The sequence below is a fragment of the Lytechinus variegatus genome, chromosome 2 (assembly GCF_018143015.1).
Source record: "Lytechinus variegatus isolate NC3 chromosome 2, Lvar_3.0, whole genome shotgun sequence".
NCBI lineage: Eukaryota > Metazoa > Echinodermata > Echinoidea > Temnopleuroida > Toxopneustidae > Lytechinus > Lytechinus variegatus.
The window spans coordinates 82,608,971-82,635,966 of NC_054741.1; the positions used below are offsets into that span (position 1 = coordinate 82,608,971).

At 35.9% G+C, this 26,996-nt stretch overlaps 1 protein-coding gene across 1 annotated transcript in view; it reads left to right on the forward strand.

Annotated features, from left to right (window-relative positions):
* The first annotated feature begins 5,824 nt into the window (after nucleotides 1-5,824).
* LOC121409279 (inversin-like) overlaps nucleotides 5,825-26,996 on the forward strand; it is a 40,359-nt gene continuing 19,187 nt past the window's right edge. Inside the window, exons 1-4 of the mRNA XM_041601176.1 lie at nucleotides 5,825-6,022; nucleotides 23,220-23,430; nucleotides 25,115-25,281; nucleotides 25,935-26,108. Coding sequence (XP_041457110.1) covers nucleotides 23,220-23,430; nucleotides 25,115-25,281; nucleotides 25,935-26,108 — 552 coding nt within the window. The 5' untranslated portion in view covers nucleotides 5,825-6,022. The remainder of the gene's footprint in view (nucleotides 6,023-23,219; nucleotides 23,431-25,114; nucleotides 25,282-25,934; nucleotides 26,109-26,996) is intronic.

Below are 26,996 nucleotides of genomic sequence, written 5' to 3' on the forward strand. Positions count from 1 at the left end.
CTTGTGATGAATCCAGAAATTAGACAAATCGGGCGTCATAATGATTTAATTGAAACAAATAAAAAGAATAAAATATTAAATCACCAGTGCAAGAACCTTGCTCCACCCCTGGTGTTAAAAAAAAAGATGCACAAAGATTTCGTGCAGTTTTACATTCCATTCACGATTGTCATTTAATATTTTATGCCCTGTACAGTAATTGATGTGACCCTAATTACAAAACTATTAGGCCTATTTAGAGCAATGGTTTTGGCATTTGTATCTAATAAATTGATGCCAAAAGCTCAGTATGGCTCTTCATAGTTATAACAGTACAAGAAAAATATGGAATGATATTCTGAATTCTATCAGATAGGATTTACTGCGTAATATTTTACTTGTGCTATACATTCATTGTAACATACGTAAGTGTTTTGCTATTTGAATTTGTTACTACGAATATATTTATTCAAAGGTTATAATTATGTTTCTTTTAAAACTTGGTTCAGTGTGTGGTTATGAAATAATAAATTGAAATTAAAACAAACTAACTGTTTATCCTCAAAATGGGGACAATAATAATTTGAGAGTGATTTTTCTATATATTTCTAGTACTGCATATTTTAACACTCTTCATGCTCTTAGAAAAAAAGGTTAGGGGAAGGCGGGGTAAGTTGAGCATAGGGGCAAGTTGAGCCACCACCCAATAATGAATGAGTCCGACATTGTGGTGGTGTCATGTATTGATGACCCATTTCATAACCCTTAACCCCACCACTTTGTTTTCAACTTTGAAACCAAAAGTACTTTTTCAGAGGGAAAAATACAAATTTCAGCCAAAAAAGTAAAAAAGGGTGTAAAATAGATAAATGATTTTTACCCACACATGTCTTTAAATGTACTATAGAAATAAGAACAATATCGTTTGTCCAGGTATGGATTCTCATTCTTGTCATAGTCTTTTACATGATGAATGCATAAGAAATGTGTGGATGTAAAAATATCGCAATAAGTTCGGACTGGGGTAATTTAAGCTAAATCAACATGGGGCAAGTTGAGCCATGGTAATTCTTATGGTGATGTATAATAAAAAAAAATTAAAAACGTAAAAAGCCATTGATATGCAGGCAGAAAGAAGCAAATTCACATGACAGTTCTTTTAATTTTAGAAGATGTTAGTATTTATAGAGAATTAGCAAGTGAAAAGACTTTAAATGAAAAACGAACATCCTGGTTCTTCCCGCATACATTTTGTACATAGTTTTTGTGGCTCAACTTACCCCACAGATGGGGCAAGTTGAGCCATTTGACATCGATTTTTTTCAAAGGTCACGATGACTTTCAGTTTGGGGGTAGAAAGTTTTTTATAGGTCAATAATATTTCCCAAGAATCAAATTTAAAGGCAAGGTACTTATTTCTACAATATTACTAGTCATCAATTCTAACATGCAAAATGCAAAGTGTCACAACTTACCCCGCCTTCCCCTATAGGGCTTTGTACTTGTCCCGTAATTGAAACCTTTGAAGATTCCCTGAAAGGTTCTTACCTTTAAACAAGCATTTGGGAAATTTGTTTGTTCTTTGTAAAACCATAAAAAGTTCTTGAATGCGTAAATAACCTTCATGTTCTTGGAAACCATGTTTCTCACGGGTTTTTTACATACGGGACAAAAGGCCCATTATGTTATCAGTAATTATTTTCAGATATGAAATCTATTTTTCCTGCTTTATCGTAAAACGTAAAAGATGTAGAGTTTACCTTAAAGGGATTGGTTCCTAAAGTATCTCTTTGATTAGGAACTAAATTAGATATTGCAATTAAAAGTAGGGTTTCTTCATTATACTAAAAATGAAAAATTAATTTCGTGTACAAAAGAAATAGTGAATGTATGCTACCAAGGATAGTGATATCTCATTGATGCTACCATCCACTCTCTTATTATGCATAATCATCACCCATCCTATATGCATGTAGTCTTTTAAATAAAATACTAAAATTTCATCATAATCTGATTACAATTAGCGAAGTTATTGAATTTAAAGTTAAGCAATATTTTTGTGAAAATAGTGATATGCACATCATCATGAATATTCATTAGGTGGGCTGATGATGTCACATCCCCACCTTCCCTTTCCTTATGTTTTTACATGAAATCATGATTATTTCATTATTTCGTACATGTGTGAATGATATGTTTTCCATATAATGAAATAAGTTGCAGCAATGCATATCCAATGCACTTAATCCGATTTCAATCCAATTTTTTAAGCTTTTGAATAAGCCCAATGAGGGCGCGAAATTGATATCAAGGTCAGAAAACTTGACATTTTTTTAATCATGAATAGAATGCATGGGTTAATATACTTTTAACAAAAATAATGTGAGCGCAAATTGCGAGCCGAAAATTTTGATAAACTTTAATGAAAGAGGAATCTAAAATAATTTGATACATTTGATGTAGGTAGGATGGGGGGTCAGGTGTCCGGACACTTTATCTTTTTGAAGCCTTATTTTTTTGTCTGTGGATTACACTAAAAATATGAATTCATTACTTGTAATCATTATCTATTTTGTTCTTTATAATATTTCCTAACATTTTGTACTAAAAATTGATGAAACTTCGCTTGTAAATTTTTCCAAATGACATTCTAAAATTGATCGTCCGGACACACAACCCGTCCGGATACACAACAACTGGGTATATAACTTCCCAATCAAAATGCAAGTGCGCAGCTTTAGCTAATACTATTCAGAATCAGACCCAAAAAGACATAAAGACCTAAAAAGGGATATTTAAAAAAAAATTATGGAATACACTAAGAGAATAGTTACTTGACGAATCAATGCAACTGCTCAGCGCGAGCGGAAAATGTTGATTATTAGACCATAAAATAAAGTCATTTTACAAACAACTATAAAATCTATTTGTAAATCAAACAAATTGAAAACTCAGTGTACGAGAAATATTTTGTATTATTTGCTTCAAAACTTGATATTTTAAGCTCAATGTAAGTCTCTTGCATGAGCAAGTTATGTATGATTAGGCAATGCGAGCACAAAGCGAGCGAAAATTTAAAATAGTGACATGAAATCCCCCCCCCTTATCTTATTTTATTCACTCCTTTTTCTCCTCTTATTTTTCCTCTTCATTTTCTCTTCTTTTTCTTGTTTGCTCGTTCCAAAAAGTGGGGGGACGTGTCCCCCTGTCCCACTGGGATTTCCACCAATGTATGTAATTTGATTTTTAAAAAAAAATCCTATATAGTCTTTGTAGTCGAAAAATGTTTCAAAATAGCGTACTTTTATGACGAATTGCTTCATTCTTGCCTGCTCCTATATCGGATTTAATTACAAAATCAAGGTTTCTTTAAAAGAATTAAAAAAACAAACGAACCCAAACACCAAATAACACCCCTAAATTCATTAAAAAATATATGAACGATGATTTTCTTGGAGTATTCGCAAGTTGTCCGAAAATTATCCTGATTGTCGTAGTCAGTGGCGGACCGTGACCCCGAGGAGACAAAGCATTGGGGGGCACGGCATTGTTCACAAACAATGCAGTGCCCCCAATGCTTTGTCTCCTCCGGGTCACGGTCCGCTACTGGTCCTAGTCCTTGAATTTACCACTCGTGACGTTGTCATAAATGTGTCCGTTTCTGTCCTAATACGATCTGCATGCTGTCATTAATTTCATATGATGACATAATGTTCATAGAATGTCCCAGTCCAATATGTCAAAACTCAAATGAATGATATTGAAACATATAGCCTTTTCAGCAAATCCATATCCACCTTCCAATATTCCTTCAAAGTGCTTAAAATACAGAGTTTAAATTGACCCTTTTTAGTTGGGAATATCAAATATTTTAAGCTCGCGCTTTGCGCTCGCTTTATCGATTTACATGATAAAATACGGTATACGGTTTAGAATGCCCAGATTCTAGATCGCGCATTTTTTTTTCAGATACGCAGCTTGTTCTCTATTTAAAATCATTATCCAATATATCAAAAATTTTCTGCTCGCGCTTTGCGCTAGAATTATTAATGCAGGAAGATGCCAAATTACCCATCCTTTCTCATGATTTCCAAAACTTGAATAGAGTGTCCCATTATAGGTCTGAAATCTCATTTTTTCCGCTCGCGCTTCGCGCTTGCATTGGTTTTATAATTATCTTGACCGTTAAAGATTACTAAAATTGCAATGTAAGTTTCTTAGGCCGCGGAATGTCATAAATTTTCAGCTCGCGCTTCGCGCTCGCATTATTTAATAGTTGAAATATGTATCGTCTATCTGTCTAATTGAAAAACGTTCATTAACAGTTTCCTTTTCGATCAAGCCAGAACCCATATAAAAATTTCGGCTCGCGCTTCGCGCTCACAGTAATTCTAGTTACATACCCATCTTGTTCAGGTTCACAATCATTGATTTTCAGGACAAAATACGTGAAATTCCATAATTTTTCAGATCACGCTTCGGGATCTCAGTATTTAAAGGTCAAGTCCACCCCACGAAAATACATACTTGAATAAACAGAGAAAAATCAAACTAGCATAGTGCTGAAAATTTCTTAAAAATCGGATGTAAAATAAGAAAGATATGACATTTTTAAGTTTCGCTTATTTTTCCCAAAACCATGAAAACAGTGATATGCATATAGTAGGTGACGTCCATCAGTCACTATTTCTTTTGTTTTTTTATTGTTCGAATTATCCAATATTTCATTTTTTATAGATCTGACAATAAGGACCAACTTGGCTGAACCATATAGTATTAAGCAATGCAATTTCCCCATGTTCAAGGAGGAATTAATTGTTGTATCACTTGAAAATGAGGAGAAAATTAGAATATTTCATATTTCACATAATAAATTTTCAGTGTTGTGCTTGTTGGATTTTTCTCTTTTTATTCAAATCAACTTTTTGTTGGGGGTGAACTTGTCCTTTGAATATGGCTTTTTAGATTATTACACTTCATTGTTGTTTTATGTAAGAATAAAGCTAAGAAATTACTGTTAGGATATGACCCTTTGCCCCCCCCCCCCTCAATTTTTCATGACCAATTAAGAAAAAAATAGAAAAGGAAAGTGATGAGGTTGAAATATATAGGCCTATTATTTTACAAATGTTATGTCAACATTTCAGTATCACAAACTTTGATTTTTGCTCGCTCGCTTGCTCACAACTTATTAATTTTACATGTATGCGATACACCGTATCGATCGAGCCCCCTCAAATTTTTTTTTTGGCTCATTATTAAATGGTACAACCCCTTCAAAGAAACAAACAAAAAATTAACTTCGAGAAGCCGATCGTGGAAAATATGGGGGAAAAAATTCGCCCCACCCCCCCCCTCCATTTTTGGCGGGAGCTGGATCTGCCCCTGATGTCCCTTTACGCGGTAAGTTCTTTATGGCCATGGAACGGTTTTCAAAGTGGGGGGGGGGGGAGGGGGGCTGAGCCGAAAAAGGGGATAGGCTGATGAATGCCAAAAAACCCCACAATACTATATGCTTCATTTTTACGTTTTTGTACACAGTTCTGGAAATAAAAGTGGGGGCTGAAGCCCCCCCCCCCCCCGCAGCCCCTGAAAACTGTTATCCTGTCGATCTTGATTGATTGGTTGGTTGATTCATTTACAAAAGGTAGTTTTATTGTTACCCTTCATCAGTATTCACTCACTGCCTTTATAAAGTTTATTACCTAGAGAAGAAACACGTACGGTGCCGCCGTAAATGCGGCTAAATTCCCCCCCCCCCCCCCTGCCAACGAACTGCGAGTCCCGTCGCTAAGAAGTAAAAAAAAAAAAAAAAAAAAACTTTTGATCGCGATCGGGCGAGCCGCTCCGGGGCGGGCGCGGCACGCCGGCCGAGCCTGGCCGCCTAGCTACGTACCACTACCGGTATACCGTACCTCTCTAGTTCTGTGAAAAAAAAGATGATGCCGCGGACGTTGTGATTTAGTTAAACAGCGACCACCTCTAACCCAGAACTTGTAAACTACATGTACATTTCAACTGTAGTTTGAACGACAATGTGAAGGTAACTTACAGTTAAACCAATCATTCTTACTGCTTTTTGTTGGAAAAATACGAACTTATCTGTGTGTATGTGACAAAGATTGATAAAAATGCTGAGCTGGGGCCGGGCAAAGGTGAAAAACGAAGGGTGGTAAGACAGTGACCCGCATTCTGAAGTCAGGTTTAATCCACTTACACTAGACAAGTGCGAGGTTATTAATTAGTAGGCTAAAGTGATGTTCGTTTACTGAACTTCTGAAGGCTCCACTTCACTACCGCTAGGTGCTACACTACGCTCCACCTACCCGAACCTGGCTCGAGTCAAGGTCAAGCCAGGTCCAAACTCGCTCTGAATAATCCGATTGACAAAGGTGGGAAAGATCAAAGATGTAGTCTTGATGACCCATGATGATGTTTTTAAAATATTTTGACATATATGATGGGGGGGCCTAAAACTACGCACTATGTTTACAAACGATAAAAACTGTGCCAATTTTAACATTTGAACAAATTATCTTTCACTAATTTGTGGCAAGTATTCTAAAGGTCATAAACCAAGAAGAAAATATCACAAAACTCACAAATATGAAAATCCTGCCATGTTTCCTGAACACCTCTTAATTTCGCCACCCGATGACAATAGAAGGGGTCCTAATTAAGCTACGCATTAGATTTGTCATGCAAACAAATTGTATTTCCTGTGCCTCAGCTCAAATAGTAAAATAAGTTGATATTATTATAGGAAAAAAATGATATTAAAGTGAATGTAACTCCAAAATTCCAAAGAGTTGTGGATTTTCTCTGCATTTAGAGATTAACTTCAGCCTCTGTATACCAAATTGAATAGGAATCGTTTGTCACTCTGCAGTCACAATTCCACATAGAGAGTGCACATTTACCATTGAAAACTGCATTCGCGATGATTACGATATGATTATTTACGTCTGGGACCGACCTTTAAAGTCACCATCCGAAAGACGTTACCAGGGATCGAACCTCGAATCTCTGCATCAATTTGTAACTTCCCCACAGCTTGGATTACAGGCGCACGCCACAACGCCCATTCTATAAGAGACACATGTATACAAAGATGGATTTCCTAGGCAAATCTATAGTTAAGAGGGTGAAATCGGTTTGTAGAGGTGAATTTTATTCATGTGCCTAATGCGTATAAAGGGCTACAAATTATTTCACTATAAATGGTCAAAATGAGACGTTTCTTACCAGACTGATCTCCTGTAAATCCCTTGATCCGTTTGTCAACAAAGCAAAGACAAAAACCTGACCCTCGAACCGCTTCGTCATGACGTACGGTATATCTGATCAGCGATGCCGTTTTGATGAACAATTATATAGGGAAGGGCCTCATAGCACACATGTTGTGTAGCGCGCATTCGTACGATACTTGTATATGTACATGTATGACTGCTCAGGAGTTGATCATAAATTTGCTTATCAGATTCAAGGATTGATTTTTTTTTTCCAGGACAAATCTCTGAAAACTTTTCATTAAACACTTGCCAGGATTGGATGGGTGCATACATACTGAAGATCATAATCATTAGAGCGGTACTCCGGGCTGAAAATATTTATATCTAAATAAATATAGTAAAATTCACAGAACAAAATGCTGAAAATTTAATCAAAATCGGATTACAAATAACGAAGTATTTCAAAGTTGAGCATTATTTTGTGGACATAGTTATACATGAATGCATTTCATCATGAAATATGTTCATTTGGTGGGCTGATGATGTCACATCCCCACTTTCCTTTTTCTTATGCTATTACATGAAATCATAATTAGTCAGGCAGCATATGTCATTTACTTCGACAATTTGGCTAAGTCTGATTTTTCACTTTTATGTGATTAGTGACATCACAAGGAACAACTTCCAACTTGGTGACAAATTTCTAAGGGTCATCTTGACCATGATAGGGGTCAAAATAAGGTCAATAGGGGTCAATTTTTTAAATTGCCCCAATTCTGTCAAATGACACATCAAATTGTTTGTCATGTTATACTGAACAAAAAAGTGTACACAAGCATATATACTCTTGACCTCCCGTTAAAAAGTTATGACCGGAAATTTCAAAGGTCAATGAACTTTAGAAAGCTCATTTTTCCGTGTTTTTATGCATGCGTGTACTTTTTTATTTTCGATTTTGATAATTCCATCTTCAGAAGTCCTTATCCAGAAGATATAAAGGGTCAAGACAAGGTCAGGGAAAGGTCAAAAGGTCAACAAACTTTCATTGGAGGCCAAAATACACGTCTAATAGCGGTTAGAAGTTTAGAAGTCTTATTTTTCGTGGATTCTTTATTTTTAGTCTATATCTAAGAATATATTTTATATACAAAGGGGTCAAATATGCCTATTTAGGAACAAAATAGATAAACAGAGATAGACGTCGACTACATTCAGTGTGGTATGGTATTGCAGGAATACTTTGAAACGACTTGACAAACCCTTATGCCCTTCAAAGTCGTATCATCTTCATGATGTTATAAGTGCAACCAGCTCTTTCTGAGTTTCTTGATTTTCTTGATTTAGGAATTCAATTCAAGTTCAAATCATTTTCAATTTACTAGTCTTTGATATGTAAAGATACATTTAATCCGTTTGCTTTGTACATAATATTTTAATCAACAGAAAGTATTGTAATGTATTGGGGTATATAATTATGTGCACTAAGTTAACAGACACATTGATTGATCAGTGCTGCCAGCTCCTAAGAAAGATGCCTAACATCTTATTTGGATTAACTTATGAATAAAATAATGAGGTAAGGAATGAGGATGATATAATAAGTTGGACTCAAATTGCTATTAATTCTAATGTGTGACTGTTATATTATTTCTGACAAAGAGGCAACATCGTGCAAGCATGCTCATTGTAGTCAGTCATGGATGTCCATCATGCTGATGTGATATGTTCTGACCATTACTCGATCTCTGGAGCCAAGGACTACACATTCCTGATTATATGCTGACATTAACACGGCTTGTACTATTTTATCAAGTGTGTTTTTCCAGAGCATACAACGTGAAACTAAACTTAATACCAGATGCAGATTTTGTTATTGTTCTTTTGTCGTTCTTGTTTTTTCCTACTTGCTGAATTACCTGGATGTTTCTAGAAAGAATAATTATATAATTGAAGTAAACCACGGTCATACCGCAGCGGGAAGGGGGGGCAGCTGCCCCCAGAAATTGTGAAGACTTGCATTTTTACTAAAAAATAAATATAATTTAAAGTATGCACGAAATCCTTTTCACTTTTCAAAATGCAAAAGGGCCCAATGATAAGCTTATAACAGCACATGAACCATAAATGTGTAGTCCTTGGCTCCAGAGATCGAGTAATGGTCAGAATATATCAAATCAGCATAATGGACATCCATGACTACAATGAACATGCATGCACGATGTTGCTTCTTTGTCAAAAATAATATTACCGTCATACATTAGAATTAATTGAGGAGCAATTGGAGCCCAACTTATCATCCTCAATCCTAACCTCATTATCTTATTTGCAGGATAATCCAAATGAAATGTTAGGCATCTTTCTTAGGAGCTGGGAGCACTGATCAATCGATGTGTTTATTCTGTTAACATAGTATTATACCCAAATACATTAAATAATTTCTGTTAATTAAGATATTGTGTACAAAGCATATGAAGGAAATACTTCTTCAAAGATGGTAAATTCAAAATGAACTGAACTTGAATTGAATTCCTAAATAAAAAAACTCCCTGGTTGCACTTATCACATCTTGAAGATGATAAGATTTTAAGGGCATAAGGGTTTGTAAAGTCTTTTCAAGGTATTCCCGCAATACCACACTGAATGCATTCGACGTCTATCTCTGTTTATCTATTTTGTTCCCACATAACCACATTTGACCCCTTTATATAGTATAAAATATCTTCTTAGATATAGACTCAAAATAAAGAACCCACGAAAAATAAGACTTCTAAACTTCTAACCGCTATTAGATGTGTATTTTGGCTTCTAATGAAAGTTTGTTGACCTTTGACCTTTCCCTGACCTTGTCTTGACCCTTTATATCTTCTGGATAAGGACTTCTAACGATGGAATTATCAAAATCGAAAATAAAATAGTTCACACATGCATAAAAACACAGAAAAATGAGCTTTCTTAACACCTTCAGTGTAATTTGCCATTTAACGAAAGTTCGTTGACCTTTGACATTTCCGGTCATAACTTTTTAACAGGAGGTCAAGAGTATATGCTTGTGTACACTTTTTTGTTCAGTATAACAAGACAAACAATTTGATGTGTCATTTGACAGAATTGGGGCAATTTAAAAAAATGACCCTTATTGACCTTATTTTGACCCCTAACATGGTCAAGATGACCATTAAAAATTTGTCACCAAGTTGGAAGTTGTTCCTTGTGATGTCACCAATCACATAAAAGTGAAAAATCAGACTTAGCCAATTTGTCGAAGTAGCCGGTAAATCATGACATATGCTGCCTGACTAAATTGTTTCATTTTTTTCATACATGTGTGAATAATGTGTCTCATCTATAATGAAATAAGTTGCAACAATGAATATTTAATGCACTAAATCAGTTGTCAATCGATTTTTTGGTTCGTGGCAGAATTTATTTTAATAAACCTTATTTCATATAATAAAATACAAAAGAACAAGTGGGAATATGACATCATCACTTTGCTCATTGAATATTCATGAAGACGTGCCTACATGTAGGACCGTTTTACACCAGAATAAATGCAAATCTTTACAATGCCATATCTTTGTTATTCGTTGTCCGATTTTGATCAAATTTTCAGTGTTTTGTTTGTCTGATTTTTCTTAATCTGTTTAAATCATATTATTTTCAGCCCGGAGCATTCCTTTAAGTATGGATTCATGAATTTTTTATGATAATTAACACGCTTTTATATAGCGGTTTTTAGTAGTGAAATATATTAATATATTTTTGGTGTTTGTGCTTTTTTCAAGAAAATTTATTTTTTTAAATGACAAAATCTGATTTAAATCAAATAAGTCTGATTTTTTAAATTGAATTTTTTTTTAAATCGCCAACCTTGTTATTATTATTATTATCATTATTATTATTCTTGTCGTTGGTGGTGTTGTACGTATTATACTTACTATTATTATCATCATCGTTAGTATTATTTGTTGTTATTAACATTGTTGTTATCATTGTCATTAGTATTATTTTTTTGTTTTCTGTCAATATTGTTGTTTATACTTGTTACAGATTGTATAGACTTCTGTAACAATAGTAAAACTATACATTGTAGGGTTATCATCTATAGGTTTATAGGCTAGCTACCTGTAAAATGTAATATACATGTAGCACAGTTGAGTGAGCATGAATCATGGTCTTGCCTAGAGGTACAATAGAACCCTTTGTCATCGTAACAAACAGCTTTGGAGTTTCAAAGGAAAGAACTCAGAAGAACTCTTGCAAACAAACTCTTGTGGTTGTCATATACTGTAATGTGCATTATTCTTCAGATTTTTGTGTCTATGTTTTCTTCTTGGAACAAGTCATACATGTCTTTGTCATGGATTCTGTTCTGTTTTCACTCTGAATGAACGAGGGAGGATATTCTGAAAATTTAATGAAAATAATTTGAGCACAATTTAATTAATAAATGTTGTACATGTTCATCCAGATCTCAAAATGTTCTCATGCTTTGTGAAGGCATCTGGTGCCTCCGGTGATGTAAGTACTTTTTCTTTCTCTTTTTATTGCATAAACATGAAAAAAATTGTAAACCGGATTATCAGAGCTACCAAGTCTCACGCATTATGCGTGAGACTCAAGCATTTTGGACTCTTGTTCATCCCCTCAAATCTCTGTCTCACGCAACTATCACAGCGTATCCCCATATACATGTACATTGTACACAATGTCTGTGATCTCACTCAGATTCACAGAAAATCTCACGCATAGCTGGTCTTTGACCTTGGCATCTCTGCATTATCTTAAGCCCCTTTCACAATTGGTGATACGACTGCTTACAACCGTTGCGATTCTGTGCAACATATATTGTGACCAAATAATTGCGAATGATTGCAAAAGCAATTGCAAATTGCATGTATTTTTCTGTAGGAATATCATTCTCTGTGAATCAAAGTACTCATTACACTAATGTTGACTATTCTTAAATTGTGGAATGCAGTGTTGATGTAACTTTATGTATGTAATTTTTATTCTCTATTTTATTTAACGAAAGATGTTTTCACAATGTGTGCAGCAATGACTATGATGATTAAATGCGGGTAAAAAAATAAAGGCTTTGAAGCTTGTAGTTAAATCCATTTAAATAGTAAGTTGTGTGGATCCATGCATACTGTACAAGTGAAGTGCACATGCTTTTTTTTCCATAGTGCTGGTTAAATCAATTAAAACCTGTCAAAAACTTTGGTAAAAGTACAATTTGTGAAATTGATTTGAGTATCATCAAACATAACAGTATCACAAAAGTGTAGATTTCAGTCACTAGAATTTGAATTTGACATATTTTCAAAATTTGATGTATTTGGCATTCAGTGTCCTTTGTTGGTAATTTATTATTTAAAAGAGCCCTTTGAACTCCTACATGTACTTTATAGATTTAATAAGTAGAATAGTGGATATTACTTAGAAATTCAAGAACAAAAATCATGTCCTGCAATTTTCAGTCCATTGGGTGATTCCATACGTATCGTACGGGACATTTAGAGAACATTTGACAGTTTTTTACAAGAAAAAACAAAAAATATTCCAGTAACTATAGGTGGTCATCAACTACTACCAGAGTGTAAGAAAAACCAAGACTTAACATGACTTGAATTCACATCCTGTATAATACAGATTAAAAATAGTAATGTGTCGTACGGACGCAGAAAAAGTAACTTTTTTAGAAACCTCAAGTTTATACTCAAAAGTCTGTGAGTTGGGCAGATAAATTTCATAGAAACTGAACTCAAATTGACACTCAATTACCCAAGAACAAACACATTTATAAAAGAAAGCAAAATAAACATTCATGAATAAATAAAGCAAATTATAATTTTCAAGAACATTGTGGCGTACGGGACATTCAAAATGTGTCGTACGGGACATCTCTAAATTGAAGCCAAACTTTCTTACTTTATGTCACTTTGACTTCTTCAATCACATTATTTGGCTGATGGTAATGATAATCCTATCAAACTAAGACACTCATTAGGTTAGAAACCGCTATTAGGTGAATATTTCTGTCAATATATCATAAACAAAATAATGTGTCGTACGGGACAATTGTGTGTCGTACGGGACACTTGTGTGTCGTACGGGACACTTGTGTGTTGTACAGGCACTTGCGTGTTGTACTGGGCAGCCTGAATAAATAAACATGAACTTTTTATCAATCAGAAGGAGCATTGCCCCTAAATTCTTGCTTATTTATGAAAAAATCTTTTAATAAGTAGTCATTCAGGACAATACAATTAAGTAATATAGCGGGATGGAAAATAGAGATTTGTTTGTTTGGGTAAAGAAGTTCGTTCGCCTTCTTCCATTGTTTACATTCCTTAAAGGTGTTGATTTCGTTTGCTAGTTTTTCTGGGCCAGGCTAGCGATTGGAATGTGGAAGTGAAAGAGGGCAAACTGACTGGGTTGCTAGGCGTTCAGGACTAATAGAAGTCCATTGGAACTTCAGTTATTTACTACTTTGCTTCTTATTCATGTTCTTCGGCTCGCTTGCATTCTTCAGTGATTAAAGAGAGAGAGAGAGCGAGAGTGTGAACAGGTGTGGAAGCAAGGGGTGAATTCCTTGGTGGAAGTGAGCTGTGAGTAGGAGTGGCTGAAGTGACAAGAGTCGCAAAAGAGGATTAATTGACTGAGAGAGCAGTTGGGGGAGTGGTTAAGAGAGTTACGTAAGTTGGAAGAATAATGGAAAGCCGAAGAACTTGAATTTGGAATCGGGGTACACAATAATTAAGTTCCGTTTTATATACTTACATTATAGGCGGATTAATTTCGCACATTACACCAAAGGTGATAGGGTCGACTTGGAAAGGCTTTTTCGCCACGCGGTGTTTGACCAAAAAGGGGATAAAAAGGGAGTGATTAGTTGCCAAGGGGCAGTTTTTCGTTCCCGATTTGTTTTGCCGCCGTAGGCCATGTCGGTTTAATTTTTGTCTGTCGTCGGTCGTCCAGCCCAGAGATGCGACATATATTATTATCCAGCATGTAATTTGACTTTGATTTAGAATAAAACCTGATACACAACTTAACTTCATCGAACTTGTCATTCTTTGACTCCCGTCTTTTTTTTGTACGTGGGCAGCGCAAGACGGTGGGCGGCCACCGGCCGTCTTGCAAAGCTGTGCCGCTACAAAATTGGTAGTACGGATGGGGTCGACCGTCATCTTCAGCATGTTCGGGGAACGTTTTAGTCCTTCAGTCTGGTTTTACGCATAAACACAATGTTTATCGGACATTGAGATAAATTCAACAAGGAGAGCTTCACTTCATGTCACCGGTTCCGGCTTATTTTTTGTTCGAGGATGTGAATTATGATATTATTTTAACTTTAACGTTGGAGAGAAATTCAGCTGCAGGGGTTGGAATTGAGCCCCCACATCGCCCGGGTTTTCGACGTTGGGACCTTACATGTGCCGTTGAGCTCAGGAGAAAGAACCCTTCGTCCTGGGACTCACGCGTGGCTGCATTGTAGCGAGGAGTCGAGGGACCTGTGAAAACCACTGCAAATAGACCTGACGGGGTAGCATAGCTGGTTTCCACTAAAACCCTCCGGATTAGTTGGTACCGACGAAGTCTGGTGATTTCACATTACACTGCGGTGAGAGGAGTCGTTTAACTGCGCGAGAATCGTCTTGGAAGGGGCTGTAAAGGAACTCAGCAGGGCGATTGCTTTTCCTTTGGTCGTCTCATGAGGATGGATTGAGGTTAGGTACTGAAGGCCGCAGGCGCTAGTCCGGCTCGGGGAGTTGGACGCTATCGAGGAGCTCCGAGACATCGTTCTTCCAACCAACGCTTCGACACGGCCCTTCATCTTCGTCATCGACGTGGTGTGGTAGACCCTGTCTTCGATATCTTCGACGGTGGAAGCTGGCACTGTCGTTTGGAAGCCGATAGCCTTGGCGAGTGAAGCAGCAGGAGTCGCTGGTATGTAGTGAAGCCCTTGTTAAGATTTTTCCAGAACAGTCATTCACATTTAATGTAGACTCTCATATTACAAACTATAAGATATGCTTGATCTGTATCTGAAAAGATATGAACTCGTTATCTTCTCAACATGACGATGTGTTAAGATATGTGTGTAGCTATGCAGTTTGTTATTATGTCTGTTTTGCATTAGTGTGCATTGGGATCTGAAGGAGATAGCACAAATAAATTCTGCAAATACACCATTAGACAGAATAATAATAGTAAAAATCTAGATTTTGGTAGTGTTCTTTGGCAACACATGAAAATACATCTTCAGAAAATCTATATAGAATTTGCAGTCTTTTGTGCTTACCTTTATATCAGACCCCCAATGTTTATTGTGGTCTGGACTTACACATTTCACAATTTTAACTAAATGCCTTTTTTCCTAGGTTCTGCGTCTGGTTCGATTGGTTACCTTTCTCTCCCAGAGTTAGATAGTAGACTATATAATAAGTGTGTTATAACTGAAGGTTTATCGTAGTTGAGGTTGCATCTCCTTTCAGTAGTATTCACATATACATAGTAAAATTATGGCTGAAAAGTTAGTTGAAGATTTAGTAACCGGTTTAACCGGAGCATTACAAAGGTGTAGGTTTACCCCTAGTGATAGAAGTACCAGACTTGAGAGATTTTCTGGACAAGGTGGCATTTCCCTTACCGAATGGTTAGAAGAAATAGATCTTTATTGTGAACAATACCAAATCTCTGAAACTCAAAAAGTGCGGCATAATCAGAGCAAATTTGGAAGGTGCAGCACGTAAAAAAGTTGTTTTTCGGGGAAATAAGATACTAAAAGTATTGAACTATTTCAAAAACATTTTGGAAAGAAACAAACTGTGCAATCTTTGCAGCAAGCCTTTTATGAAATCCAATCGAAGTCTGGTGTTTCTGACCAGGAAAAATTGTTAGGGACCACTCTTTTAAATTTGTTTCCTTCCTTTTCGCCTGAACAACTCATTCAAATACAGAAAATGGACCCAGAACTGAGATTTGTGTGGGAACGGTGGAGCGCGGGAGCGTAAACTGGAAACCGGTAGATGAAACCGGGGGTTGAATTTCCCGCACGTTTTTCAGAACCAGATAGTTTGAAACAATGGTTATATCAATGGTCTAATTTTTCTGTTAAAGATGGAATATTAGGAAGGAAGCTTCTTGATCCTTTATTTGGTGATATATTTCAAATTTCACTCCCACAGTGTTTGCGTAAGAGTATTTCAGTTAGATGTCATGATGAATGGGGACATCAAGGTAGAAATAAAACTAACAATTAGCTAGGTCAAGAGTTTATTGGCCTGGCATGGCTCGTGATAAAAATTTTATGTTAAAAGATGTATTAAATGTGCTAAGGCAAAGGAGATGCAGCCTCGGGTAAGAACCCCAATGAGACATCTAATGGCATTTAGTCCATTGGAAATTATTGCTATTGATTTTGTTAAGTTAGATCCTGGTAAGGGAGGATTTGAGGATGTACTTTTTATTACAGATGTATATACGAAATTAGCTCAGGCAATCCCTTGTAGAAATCAACACGCCTCAACAGTAGCTAAAGCTCTACAAGAGCACTGGTTCACAAAGTATGGAATTCCAAATAGAATTCATAGTGATCAGGGACGTAATTTTGAGGGTCAGGTGATAAAAGAATTATGTAGGCTTTATGGTATACGTAAGACTCGTACAACACCATATCATCCTGAGGGTAATGCTCAGGCTGAAAGATTCAATGGGACTTTATTTGGCCTAATCAAATCGCTGGATCAGCGTGATAGACGTAGATGGCCTGAATTATTGCCTCATCTTGTCTACATGTACAATACCACCCCCCACGAAACTACGAGGGTCAGCCCTTTTGCTCTTATGTTTGGTAGGAAAGAGCGTATTCCTTTAGATCATTTGTTGGGTGTGTCTGATGTAGAATGGGAACAAGACTTTGTTAAAGAACAAGCCGAGTTGGTTGAGAGGGCTCAAAAGGTTGTCAGAGAAAGGACCGACAAGTTAGCAGCCCGGAATAAGGCCCGAGCTGATGCAAATATCTCTGCAAGTCCCCCTCCCCTGGGCATAGGATCTCTTGTTTACTTAAAGAAGTGTGCTTTTAGTAAAAGACACAAGTTGGAGAATGTTTGTTTTGATGAATTATATGTTGATTGGATAAATCCTGAGGATATTTATCGTATCCGACCTATTAATGGAGGTAATCCAAAGATAGTGAATCGTAGGCTAGTAAGGAAAGTACCTTCTGAATCAGATGTGGTTGACCAAAATATGGAAGATTTTGGGTTATGAGAGAAGGAAAATCATTGCTAGCTACAAGGATTCTAGAAAAGATTTTGAGGATGAATATGTTTTAGTACCAGAAAGAGTAACTACAGAAACAGTAGGGGAGAGTACTGGTCTAACCAGAGTACGGATGGGGGCGTACAAGTGGGCGTACCAGAGGCGGAACAAGTGTCGTCCAGATGAGATCTTAAAGACAAAATAAAGGCATTCATTCTAATCCATACAACTTACCTAAGTCTGTATTGGAAAAATAAAGTAATAAGTAAACAATTAAAAATTTACCTTGGGTCTCTGGGCTGGACTCCGCCTTCAATTATTTATGACGATGACAGTTTTATTATTTGGACATAGCTTTGTGAAACGATTAGTAGGGAGTGGGGTAAGGAGCATGTATTTGGAAATTGGTGGTAAATAACAAATATTGAGAAGTTTTGGAGAAGGTGACTCAACTTTGAAAGAATGCTACATAATACAAATACATAGGGATATGTTCTGGGTTTGGGAGCACCGTTCCCTGCCGGATGCACCCCATCATATTCTTGATGGAGTGCATCTAACAGAGAGGGGGAAGAAGCTATACCTACGTACCCTACGTAGAATAGTAAGTTTTTGTCAGACACATTTTTGGATTTAATTAATTTTTTTTATTATTGTGGGATGAATGATGTACATCAGTGATTATGGGTTTTATATATGATTGCTTGGTTCTATTGATTGACTGGCCCAGTTTGGTTTGCCGACATGGATTATTTAATATATTTTGTGATATTAATTAATCTGTAAATATGTAATTATATTTGTCCTTATAGGAAAACTACATATCAGATGGCAGGATGGTGTCAAACGGAACTGGAGGAGGCATGGGATATCCACCTCTGATGGTAGTTTTGACATCATCCCAAAGTCTTGGTAAATGGTAGAAAACAGTAATGTTTGGGTTATTTTTTTGTCCATGTAATAGGACTTGTAAAATTTGAACAAATGAAAAAAGGGATTTTTTTAAACAATTGTTTATCTTTTTAATGTGGAGGTTTACCCTAGAGGTGCACTATGTCATCTGTTTGGAAGCAAAGGATGAATTGTACATAAAAAAAAAACACTGTAAAGTAATGATTCTGAAAGTATAACACATAAAATAATTGTAACTTTCAGAATAAGCGTCATTATTTGTAACCATAGCAGAGCGAGGTCTAACATGTGCATGCATGCTGTCCAATATCAAAATATTTATTGTTTACTGTTTATGATGCATGTTCATGGTTGATATATAATGCCTGAAGTTCATGGTTTACAATTACAACCCATCCATTGATTAATGTTCAATTGATTAATAAACACTTTTACTAGGGCATTATACAAGTATGCTGATGCAAAATATTTTTTTAGTATCATTTTGGACATGAAACATGCACTTGTTAACTCGGGTTATTTATAGTTTTTTTATATAAGATGACCAGATTTACTGCTGTTGGTTTTTCATTTTGTAAGGTGGATACAGATACGGATATGGATAATTTTACTTTTCACATGTATCATTGCTATTATTACTACTGTACATGTATGTTTATGTACCTGTAGTATTTTGACGTAACTAGTTGTGCATAAGAGGTATAATGAAGGTTTAATAGATGTTTAGAGGTTGAATTTGTAACTAAACCTTCAATTCATTTTTTCAGGGGTCTGGAGTGTTTATCTTTGAAGGGGTGATGTCATCGATGAAGCAGCAGGAAGCTTGGGTCATCCACTTCCCAATGCCTATACGTTGACATTCCCCTGATAGAAGCTCTCCAAATCCTATTTTTAATTGAAGAAGGTACAGGTACAATGTATATACATGCAATTTATTTGCCAAAAAGGGAAGATTTTGAAAGAACAATATTTGGCATAAATATAGAACGATGTTGAAATGTTTATATTGTTTATGACAAATTGTAAGTGTCATGGATGGACGACCGTCAGTATCAAATCTTTTTTTCCTTATTTTTTGCGATCTTATGGAACAGATCGATTCAGTAGGGGAGAGTTATAGCGGGATGGAAAATAGAGATTTGTTTGTTTGGGTAAAGAAGTTCGTTCGCCTTCTTCCATTGTTTACATTCCTTAAAGGTGTTGATTTCGTTTGCTAGTTTTTCTGGGCCAGGCTAGCGATTGGAATGTGGAAGTGAAAGAGGGCAAACTGACTGGGTTGCTAGGCGTTCAGGACTAATAGAAGACCATTGGAACTTCAGTTATTTACTACTTTGCTTCTTATTCATGTTCTTCGGCTCGCTTGCATTCTTCAGTGATTAAAGAGAGAGAGAGAGCGAGAGTGTGAACAGGTGTGGAAGCAAGGGGTGAATTCCTTGGTGGAAGTGAGCTGTGAGTAGGAGTGGCTGAAGTGACAAGAGTCGCAAAAGAGGATTAATTGACTGAGAGAGCAGTTGGGGGAGTGGTTAAGAGAGTTACGTAAGTTGGAAGAATAATGGAAAGCCGAAGAACTTGAATTTGGAATCGGGGTACACAATAATTAAGTTCCGTTTTATATACTTACATTATAGGCGGATTAATTTCGCACATTACACCAAAGGTGATAGGGTCGACTTGGAAAGGCTTTTTCGCCACGCGGTGTTTGACCAAAAAGGGGATAAAAAGGGAGTGATTAGTTGCCAAGGGGCAGTTTTTCGTTCCCGATTTGTTTTGCCGCCGTAGGCCATGTCGGTTTAATTTTTGTCTGTCGTCGGTCGTCCAGCCCAGAGATGCGACATCTATTATTATCCAGCATGTAATTTGACTTTGATTTAGAATAAAACCTGATACACAACTTAACTTCATCGAACTTGTCATTCTTTGACTCCCGTCTTTTTTTTGTACGTGGGCAGCGCAAGACGGTGGGCGGCCACCGGCCGTCTTGCAAAGCTGTGCCGCTACAGTAACCTCAATATATACAATTGGGAACAATATGTTATAATTTTTTCATGATGGGAAATGTACAAGTGTTCACAGCATTTTACGAGCCGAAAAACTTCAGGTTTTGTGTGAAGTTATATTTTAGGGAATTAATTGATGATTTCCAAACACTAAACAATGAATGAATGAAACTTTGTGTAAATTATGGGGCTAAAATGTTATAATTTTTTAAATAAAATGTATATCTACATGATATGTCACAACTGTCACTTTTTTTGCTTTTTTTAGTCACAATTATTTTTTCTAAAGAAATGCGGTTCTACTTTTTCAAACCCATCTGCATTTCATGAAACCATATGGTTTGTCTTATTTTCCAGATTTTTTTTACAACTTGAAAAAAGTAAGGAGTTTCAATACTGTATTTAAAAAATAGTGATCATCAAGGGAAGTCCAAATAGATGATCATGATGATTGATATGTATTTTTTACATCTTATAATAATTCCACATTAGCATGCAAGAGGAAGTCATCTTCCAGGCTAGGTTGAAATGATTATAAAAGTTTTCTTTTCATGCTCAATGAAAAGAAATTAACCTTGCTCTGATCAGTGAAAATCACCAGTTTAGCTGAAGGGATTCACAAAAGAATAAGCCTACATGAAATCAATTAAAATGTTTAGATTCACCTATTTCATGTTCTATGGAGATAAACAAAGTCCTTTTTCAGTTCACTTTATGTTAAATCAATTAAATGAATTTAAATATGCCTACTATTTATGGTTTCTGAATCCAAATCCTGCAATTAAATGCATTATTATATTGTGTGTCGTAGGGGACATGTCCCGTACGACACAGCGTGTGTCGTACGGGACAACTTTTAATAGGACAATAATTGAAAAATGAAGGGCAGTAATTAGATCCTTATGGGATAAATCGATCACCCATGGGTCAAACAAAGAGAAACTGATTTTATGAAATTGCATCATCAAAAATAAAATTGCAGGAAAAACTTTTGCATTGTCATGTGTCGTACGGGACATTGCCAAAAATAGGTTCGGAAAAATCAGGGCTGCCCCTATTATGGATCATGAAAATGTTGTAGATATTATTTGGAACCATCATTGATATATTATTCTATTGACCTGCAATATTTTCAATCTTCTCATGCTTTGCAAATAATTGTTTCAGGCGGAATTGTACTTGACTATTCAATGAGCAAAATTATTGAAAATTTAAAATTCCATTGTTCTCCCCCTAAAAAACTATATCTGTCTTCACTTTTGGTTAAAACTCATAATTTTCATAAAATTTAGGTATCATAGTAAAATATTACACTACTTATGACTTATTGAAAGCATGTTGAAATTTATGATATTTTTGAAGTTCTAGTGTGGAATCGCCCCATTCAATGTTTAAGAAAGGGTTTTACAATATAAAGAAAACAAAAATACACATTTTTATTGTGCACCTGATCAAAATAAATTACCATGTCGATATAAAATCAGTAAATTTACCAAATAAAACACTTAATATCTTTAACATCATAATCATCATTTGGGGCACACATATTCATATAATCTACAATAGTATTGGAATAGTAACATGTATTTTTAGGGTTTAACAATTTAAGAAGGTTTCATATTTTACAAGTTTACATGTGCATGAACATGTATCTATGGTTTCACGAAAAGAGCTGACATTATTTAGTAACTGTCATATGGCAAATCGCTTAAATTGCAGTTACTGTATTAAATTACATGTACTGTAGAAGTGACCTCCTGGAATTGATTTTGGTGATTAGCATTCCAGAAAGTATAAGGCCTTCAGCCAATCAGACAGACGTATGCAGAGCCAATAAATGTCTGGCATTGGGATATTGAAAGACTATGGATGATCTTGCAAAAGAGATATGATGATCATGACAATGATGATGATGGATGGATGATGATGTGTTGATGGTGGTGATGATGTCAATGGTGGATGGTGATGATGACAATGTTGATGGTGATGGTGATAATGACAATGATGATGATGACAATGTTGATGATGGTGATGATGACAATGTTGATGGTGATGGTGATAATGACAATGATGATGATGACAATGTTGATGATTGTGATGATGACAATGTTGATGGTGATGGTGATAATGACAATGATGATGATGACAATGTTGATGATGTTAATGGTGATAATGAGTCTTAATGACAATGATGATGACATTGTTGATGGTGGTGATGATGGTGATAACATTGTTGGTGGTGGTAGAGGTGGTGGTGATGATGATGATGATTATGACGATGATGATGATGATGACAATGATGATGGCAGTGTTGATGGTGGTGATGATGAGGAGAAGGAGAATGATACAGATGGAGATGATAATCATATTGATCATAGAGATGATGATGGTGGTGGTGATTGTGAGGTGGTGACTGTGAAGATGATGAAAAAACAGGGCCCTGGGAACAGTATATTTTTTAATGGGGGTGCTGAAGAAAATTTGACAAGCAGAAAAGGGGGTTTCACTACAAAATGAAGGTCATTTTGGTCCCAAGAAATTTGTAAGCAAAAAAAAAAGGGGGGGGGGTCAACAAAAAATGTTGGTCACTTTCCTTACATGTACATTTTTTTCCCAATTTGCTACACCTGTCAGAATCCCAGGGGATGCTGCATATGAAGAATAATACCTTCAGCACTCTGCGAAAATGATGATAATTGATTATGATGATTAGATAGATAGAGATGATGATAATGACCATGAGATGATGAGAGTGACTGAAGACAATGATGAGCGATTCAAACGTCTTATCATATTTTGGGTTTTATTTTTACTTTTTATTATACAGATGAAAAGACACAACGCAGAGGTAGCCCCACTACAATTAGCATCAGGGGTAAAGACCATTCCTGAGGTTAAAGGTCAGGCCCCTTCCCCAGGGCGTGGGGGTGGGGTACTTAATTCCATGACTTCCCTCCAAAGAGAGGCATCCCCAACCACTCAGATCCATGCTGCTGCTGTCAATGGTCAGAAGACATCTCTTCAAAAACTTCTCAAAGGTTTGTCATCTATCACATGTATCTTTTATCATAGAGGCTCCCTGAAGTTCAGTAACAATTTCTAATCTGGTATATATTTTGGATTTTGAAAGTGTAAGTGAAATAATTTCAAGAAGTCACTATGCCATATCAAAAGAGAATTAACATACTTGTATTTGTTGATTTCACCTGCCACTTTCATTGTAAAATAAACAGAACAGCTCCATGCACTGTACAATGTATGTGAATGTGAGTAGGGATTGACTAGAGGTATATGTAGGAGCCATGTACACAGTTCCAGTGACCCACAAAAGAAACTTGTGCATCATTATGGTTTTTGTTTTATTTTATAAATCTAAAATTCAGACTATGAACCAAAACGTAGATTTTCATCTGAAACAAAATATGAATACTAAAACCTGTTTTTTTTTTTCAGGACACATCCAATTCAGGCCTATGACATGTAGTATCAAGTTGAACAGTGGTCAATATTTTTGTGATTTAGGATTAATCAAAACTTGAAACCAAGGCTTTGAAATCAATTACAAGTCAATTTCAGCCTATTCCAGTCTTAAATCCATTCCTTCACTTGATGCAAATTTTCACTTGATTGCTCTTCTGCTTCTTACAACACCATTTATAGATTGATTTACTTTAACTGATATGTGCAATCAAAAGGCCAATCATTAAAAAGAACTTTCTTGCAATACCTCGACTGTTAACATTTGTTTCCACAAAGATGAAATATTTCATTTAGTATTTTAATTGTCATTTATGCCCAGTCATTTTCTGTTGAATTAATAAAATGATGTACAACATTTCTACCTTGTGTAGTACATGTACATTGTATGTGGGTGGTTGTTTTCAGTGTTTTCTTGTTTTGATGATAACATGTACCTCTTTGAAATAGGTACACTATGAATGTAGTGGTCTGATTTTCAAAACTTAAAGTTTGCTCTCAGTTTATAATACACTAAATATATCATTCCTATTGTTCTTGGTACTGGTTAATTCAAATGTAACTTTGTGTTGCAATAGTACTGAAGTGTGATGTCATCAGTTTTTCATTTTTAAATTTCAGCATTAAAAAAAAAATCATATTTGGGTAGAGCATGATTACATAACTCCACAACCTACATTTGGTGGGAATTAGTCCATAGGGGCTTTAGATATGATCTCATGAATACATAAGTAGCCTCATTGAAATCAATGTATTATTGGCTTTTTTCTACATGTAAATGTTATAAACCAGACAAGATGATTCATTGACTCTAGTGGGCTAATTACATTCATGAGGTCATATCTTGGGCCCCCATGGATAGATGCCCACAAAAATTTAGGTTGTAACTTATTCATGATGATGCTCTACAAAAAAAAATGGTATCAAAGACGCTGAAATGCAAAGATGGTTCTTGTGACATCACTTCAGTACTCTATATGTTGATGGTCAATTGAAAATTTGAAATAAGTTGAAAATCTTATGGCCATTGCAAGAAACTTATGTTTGATTCCAAATCAAGTGTTAATTTAATACTATACAAATAATTATTAATGTGCACTCAATAGCAACGCAACTTTCTTGTAATTCCCCCATTATGCTTGATTTTTAGATTTGTTCTTGATTCACAATGGAAATTGAATAACTTACTATAGCTCTAAATTGCAATTGATGGCTAGTTTCATGAACCATTCATTTCTTTTGTAGCATACCCAAAAGAAGTTGATCAGGCAGACCAGTTTGGGCGGTCACCTCTCATGTTTGCAGTACTTGCTGACCGACTTGACTGCGCAGAGGTCCTCATAAAAAAGGGAGCTAACGTGGATGCCAAAGATAATGGAGGAAGGACAGCCTTGCACTGGGCTACATACAAGGTATCCCCAAGAGTAATAAAAAAATATATATATTTTAACATAATTTATTCATATATTGCTACCGGGCACCCTCCTTGATATTGTTGCATTTAAATATTTTCTTCGAAGGTCTGTTCTGGATATACACAAGCTTTTGAGGGAATGTCCCTAAGCCTAATACAGCATGTATATGGTGGTGGTATAATTTTTATGAAACTATGACTAAACAACTGGACTGACTTTCATTTCCTTTACAAATTGAGTGAGATCTAAGTACATACAAAATCATGAAAATACCAAGCTCAATGGTTTTCTCATCCAAAGTGAAATTGAGAAATAAATATATGGGATATATAGTTGCATGTACTAGATGTTTGAATATTTCTTGCAGAATACATAGACATTACACACATGGCAAAGTGAGCGATTTTAATATGAAGGCGCGATAGCTCAGTCGGTAGAGCGGGGGATTCGTATTCCGGTGACCCGTGTTCGATTCCCACTTGGTGCACTAGTGCCCTTTGGTAAGGCATTAATCCTCAGTACCAGGTCCTTCGGAGGGGATCTTAAGCCGTCGATCCTCTGGTTGCTTGCTTACAAGCATTCATGCTTTCTTAGCAATCAGGTAAAAAATCACCAATCACCACCAATGTCTTTTTCTTTGGTCTTTGCAGGGAGTGTTTCGGCTATGCAAGTTGCTAGTATCTAAGGGAGCCTATTGGAGAGAAAAAGACAACGAGGGACAGACGTGTCTTCACTTTGCCACAAGACACAAAGATACTAGATGTCTTGCCCTTATCATGAAACAACTCATGCCAGGGGAAGTAGATGAGCAAGATAATTCAAAGGTATGTTTGACTGTATGAATCTAAGGCATGTTATGATTTGATTGTTTAGTACCTGAAAATCGTAAAATAGCCTTAAAAATTGATATACTCAAGCTTTTCTACATGCACTCATTGTAGTAATTTCATGTAATTTTACTCTAATGAGTGCATGTCAAAAAGCTTTAGTGTGTCCGTTTTTACGGCAATTTCACTGTCTGATTGTTATGGAGCTTATTAAACATGAGGTGAAGCAAGGCTCCACACTAACCGTTTTTTTCTACTGGTCCAACCTGTTCAAGTTGGACCAGTAGATAACAAGTTTTTCCATTTTTTTACTGATCCAAACCTAAGATTTACTTGTCCCCCAAAATAGAGAAAAACGTAAAAAAAAACCTTCAGTTTATTTTGCTGTCTTTTATTTGGCCCCTCCCCCTCCAAAAAAAAACTTAGAAAGAGTACCCACACTTACACACACTACATAATTCATGAGACCCATTTCTCAATTTTTGAGATCCATTTTTTTAAGAGGCTAGAGACATTTTTATAATTCACCAAAGAGGAGAAGATATAATTTGTATCAGTTTGATATACTTTTTACTGGTCATGTCGGTCCAGTAAATTTTGCTATTTTTGAAAAATATTTGGCCCTGCACCAGTGTCGCGTGCTGGGTGAAGGTTTCAAATCATTGCCACTTTATATCTTTTATGAAAATAGTTATGATAGTTGGTTCATAAATAGTACTAATGTCTGTCACAATCTTGGTGCTACTACCGACTTTAGTTTGATACCTACTATGTCCTATTCTGAATAATACCTTCAAACATTCTGGTAAACCAATGTACCTAATGTGTCCTATTCTGAATAATACCTTCAAACATTCTGGTAAACCAATGTACCTACTATGTCCT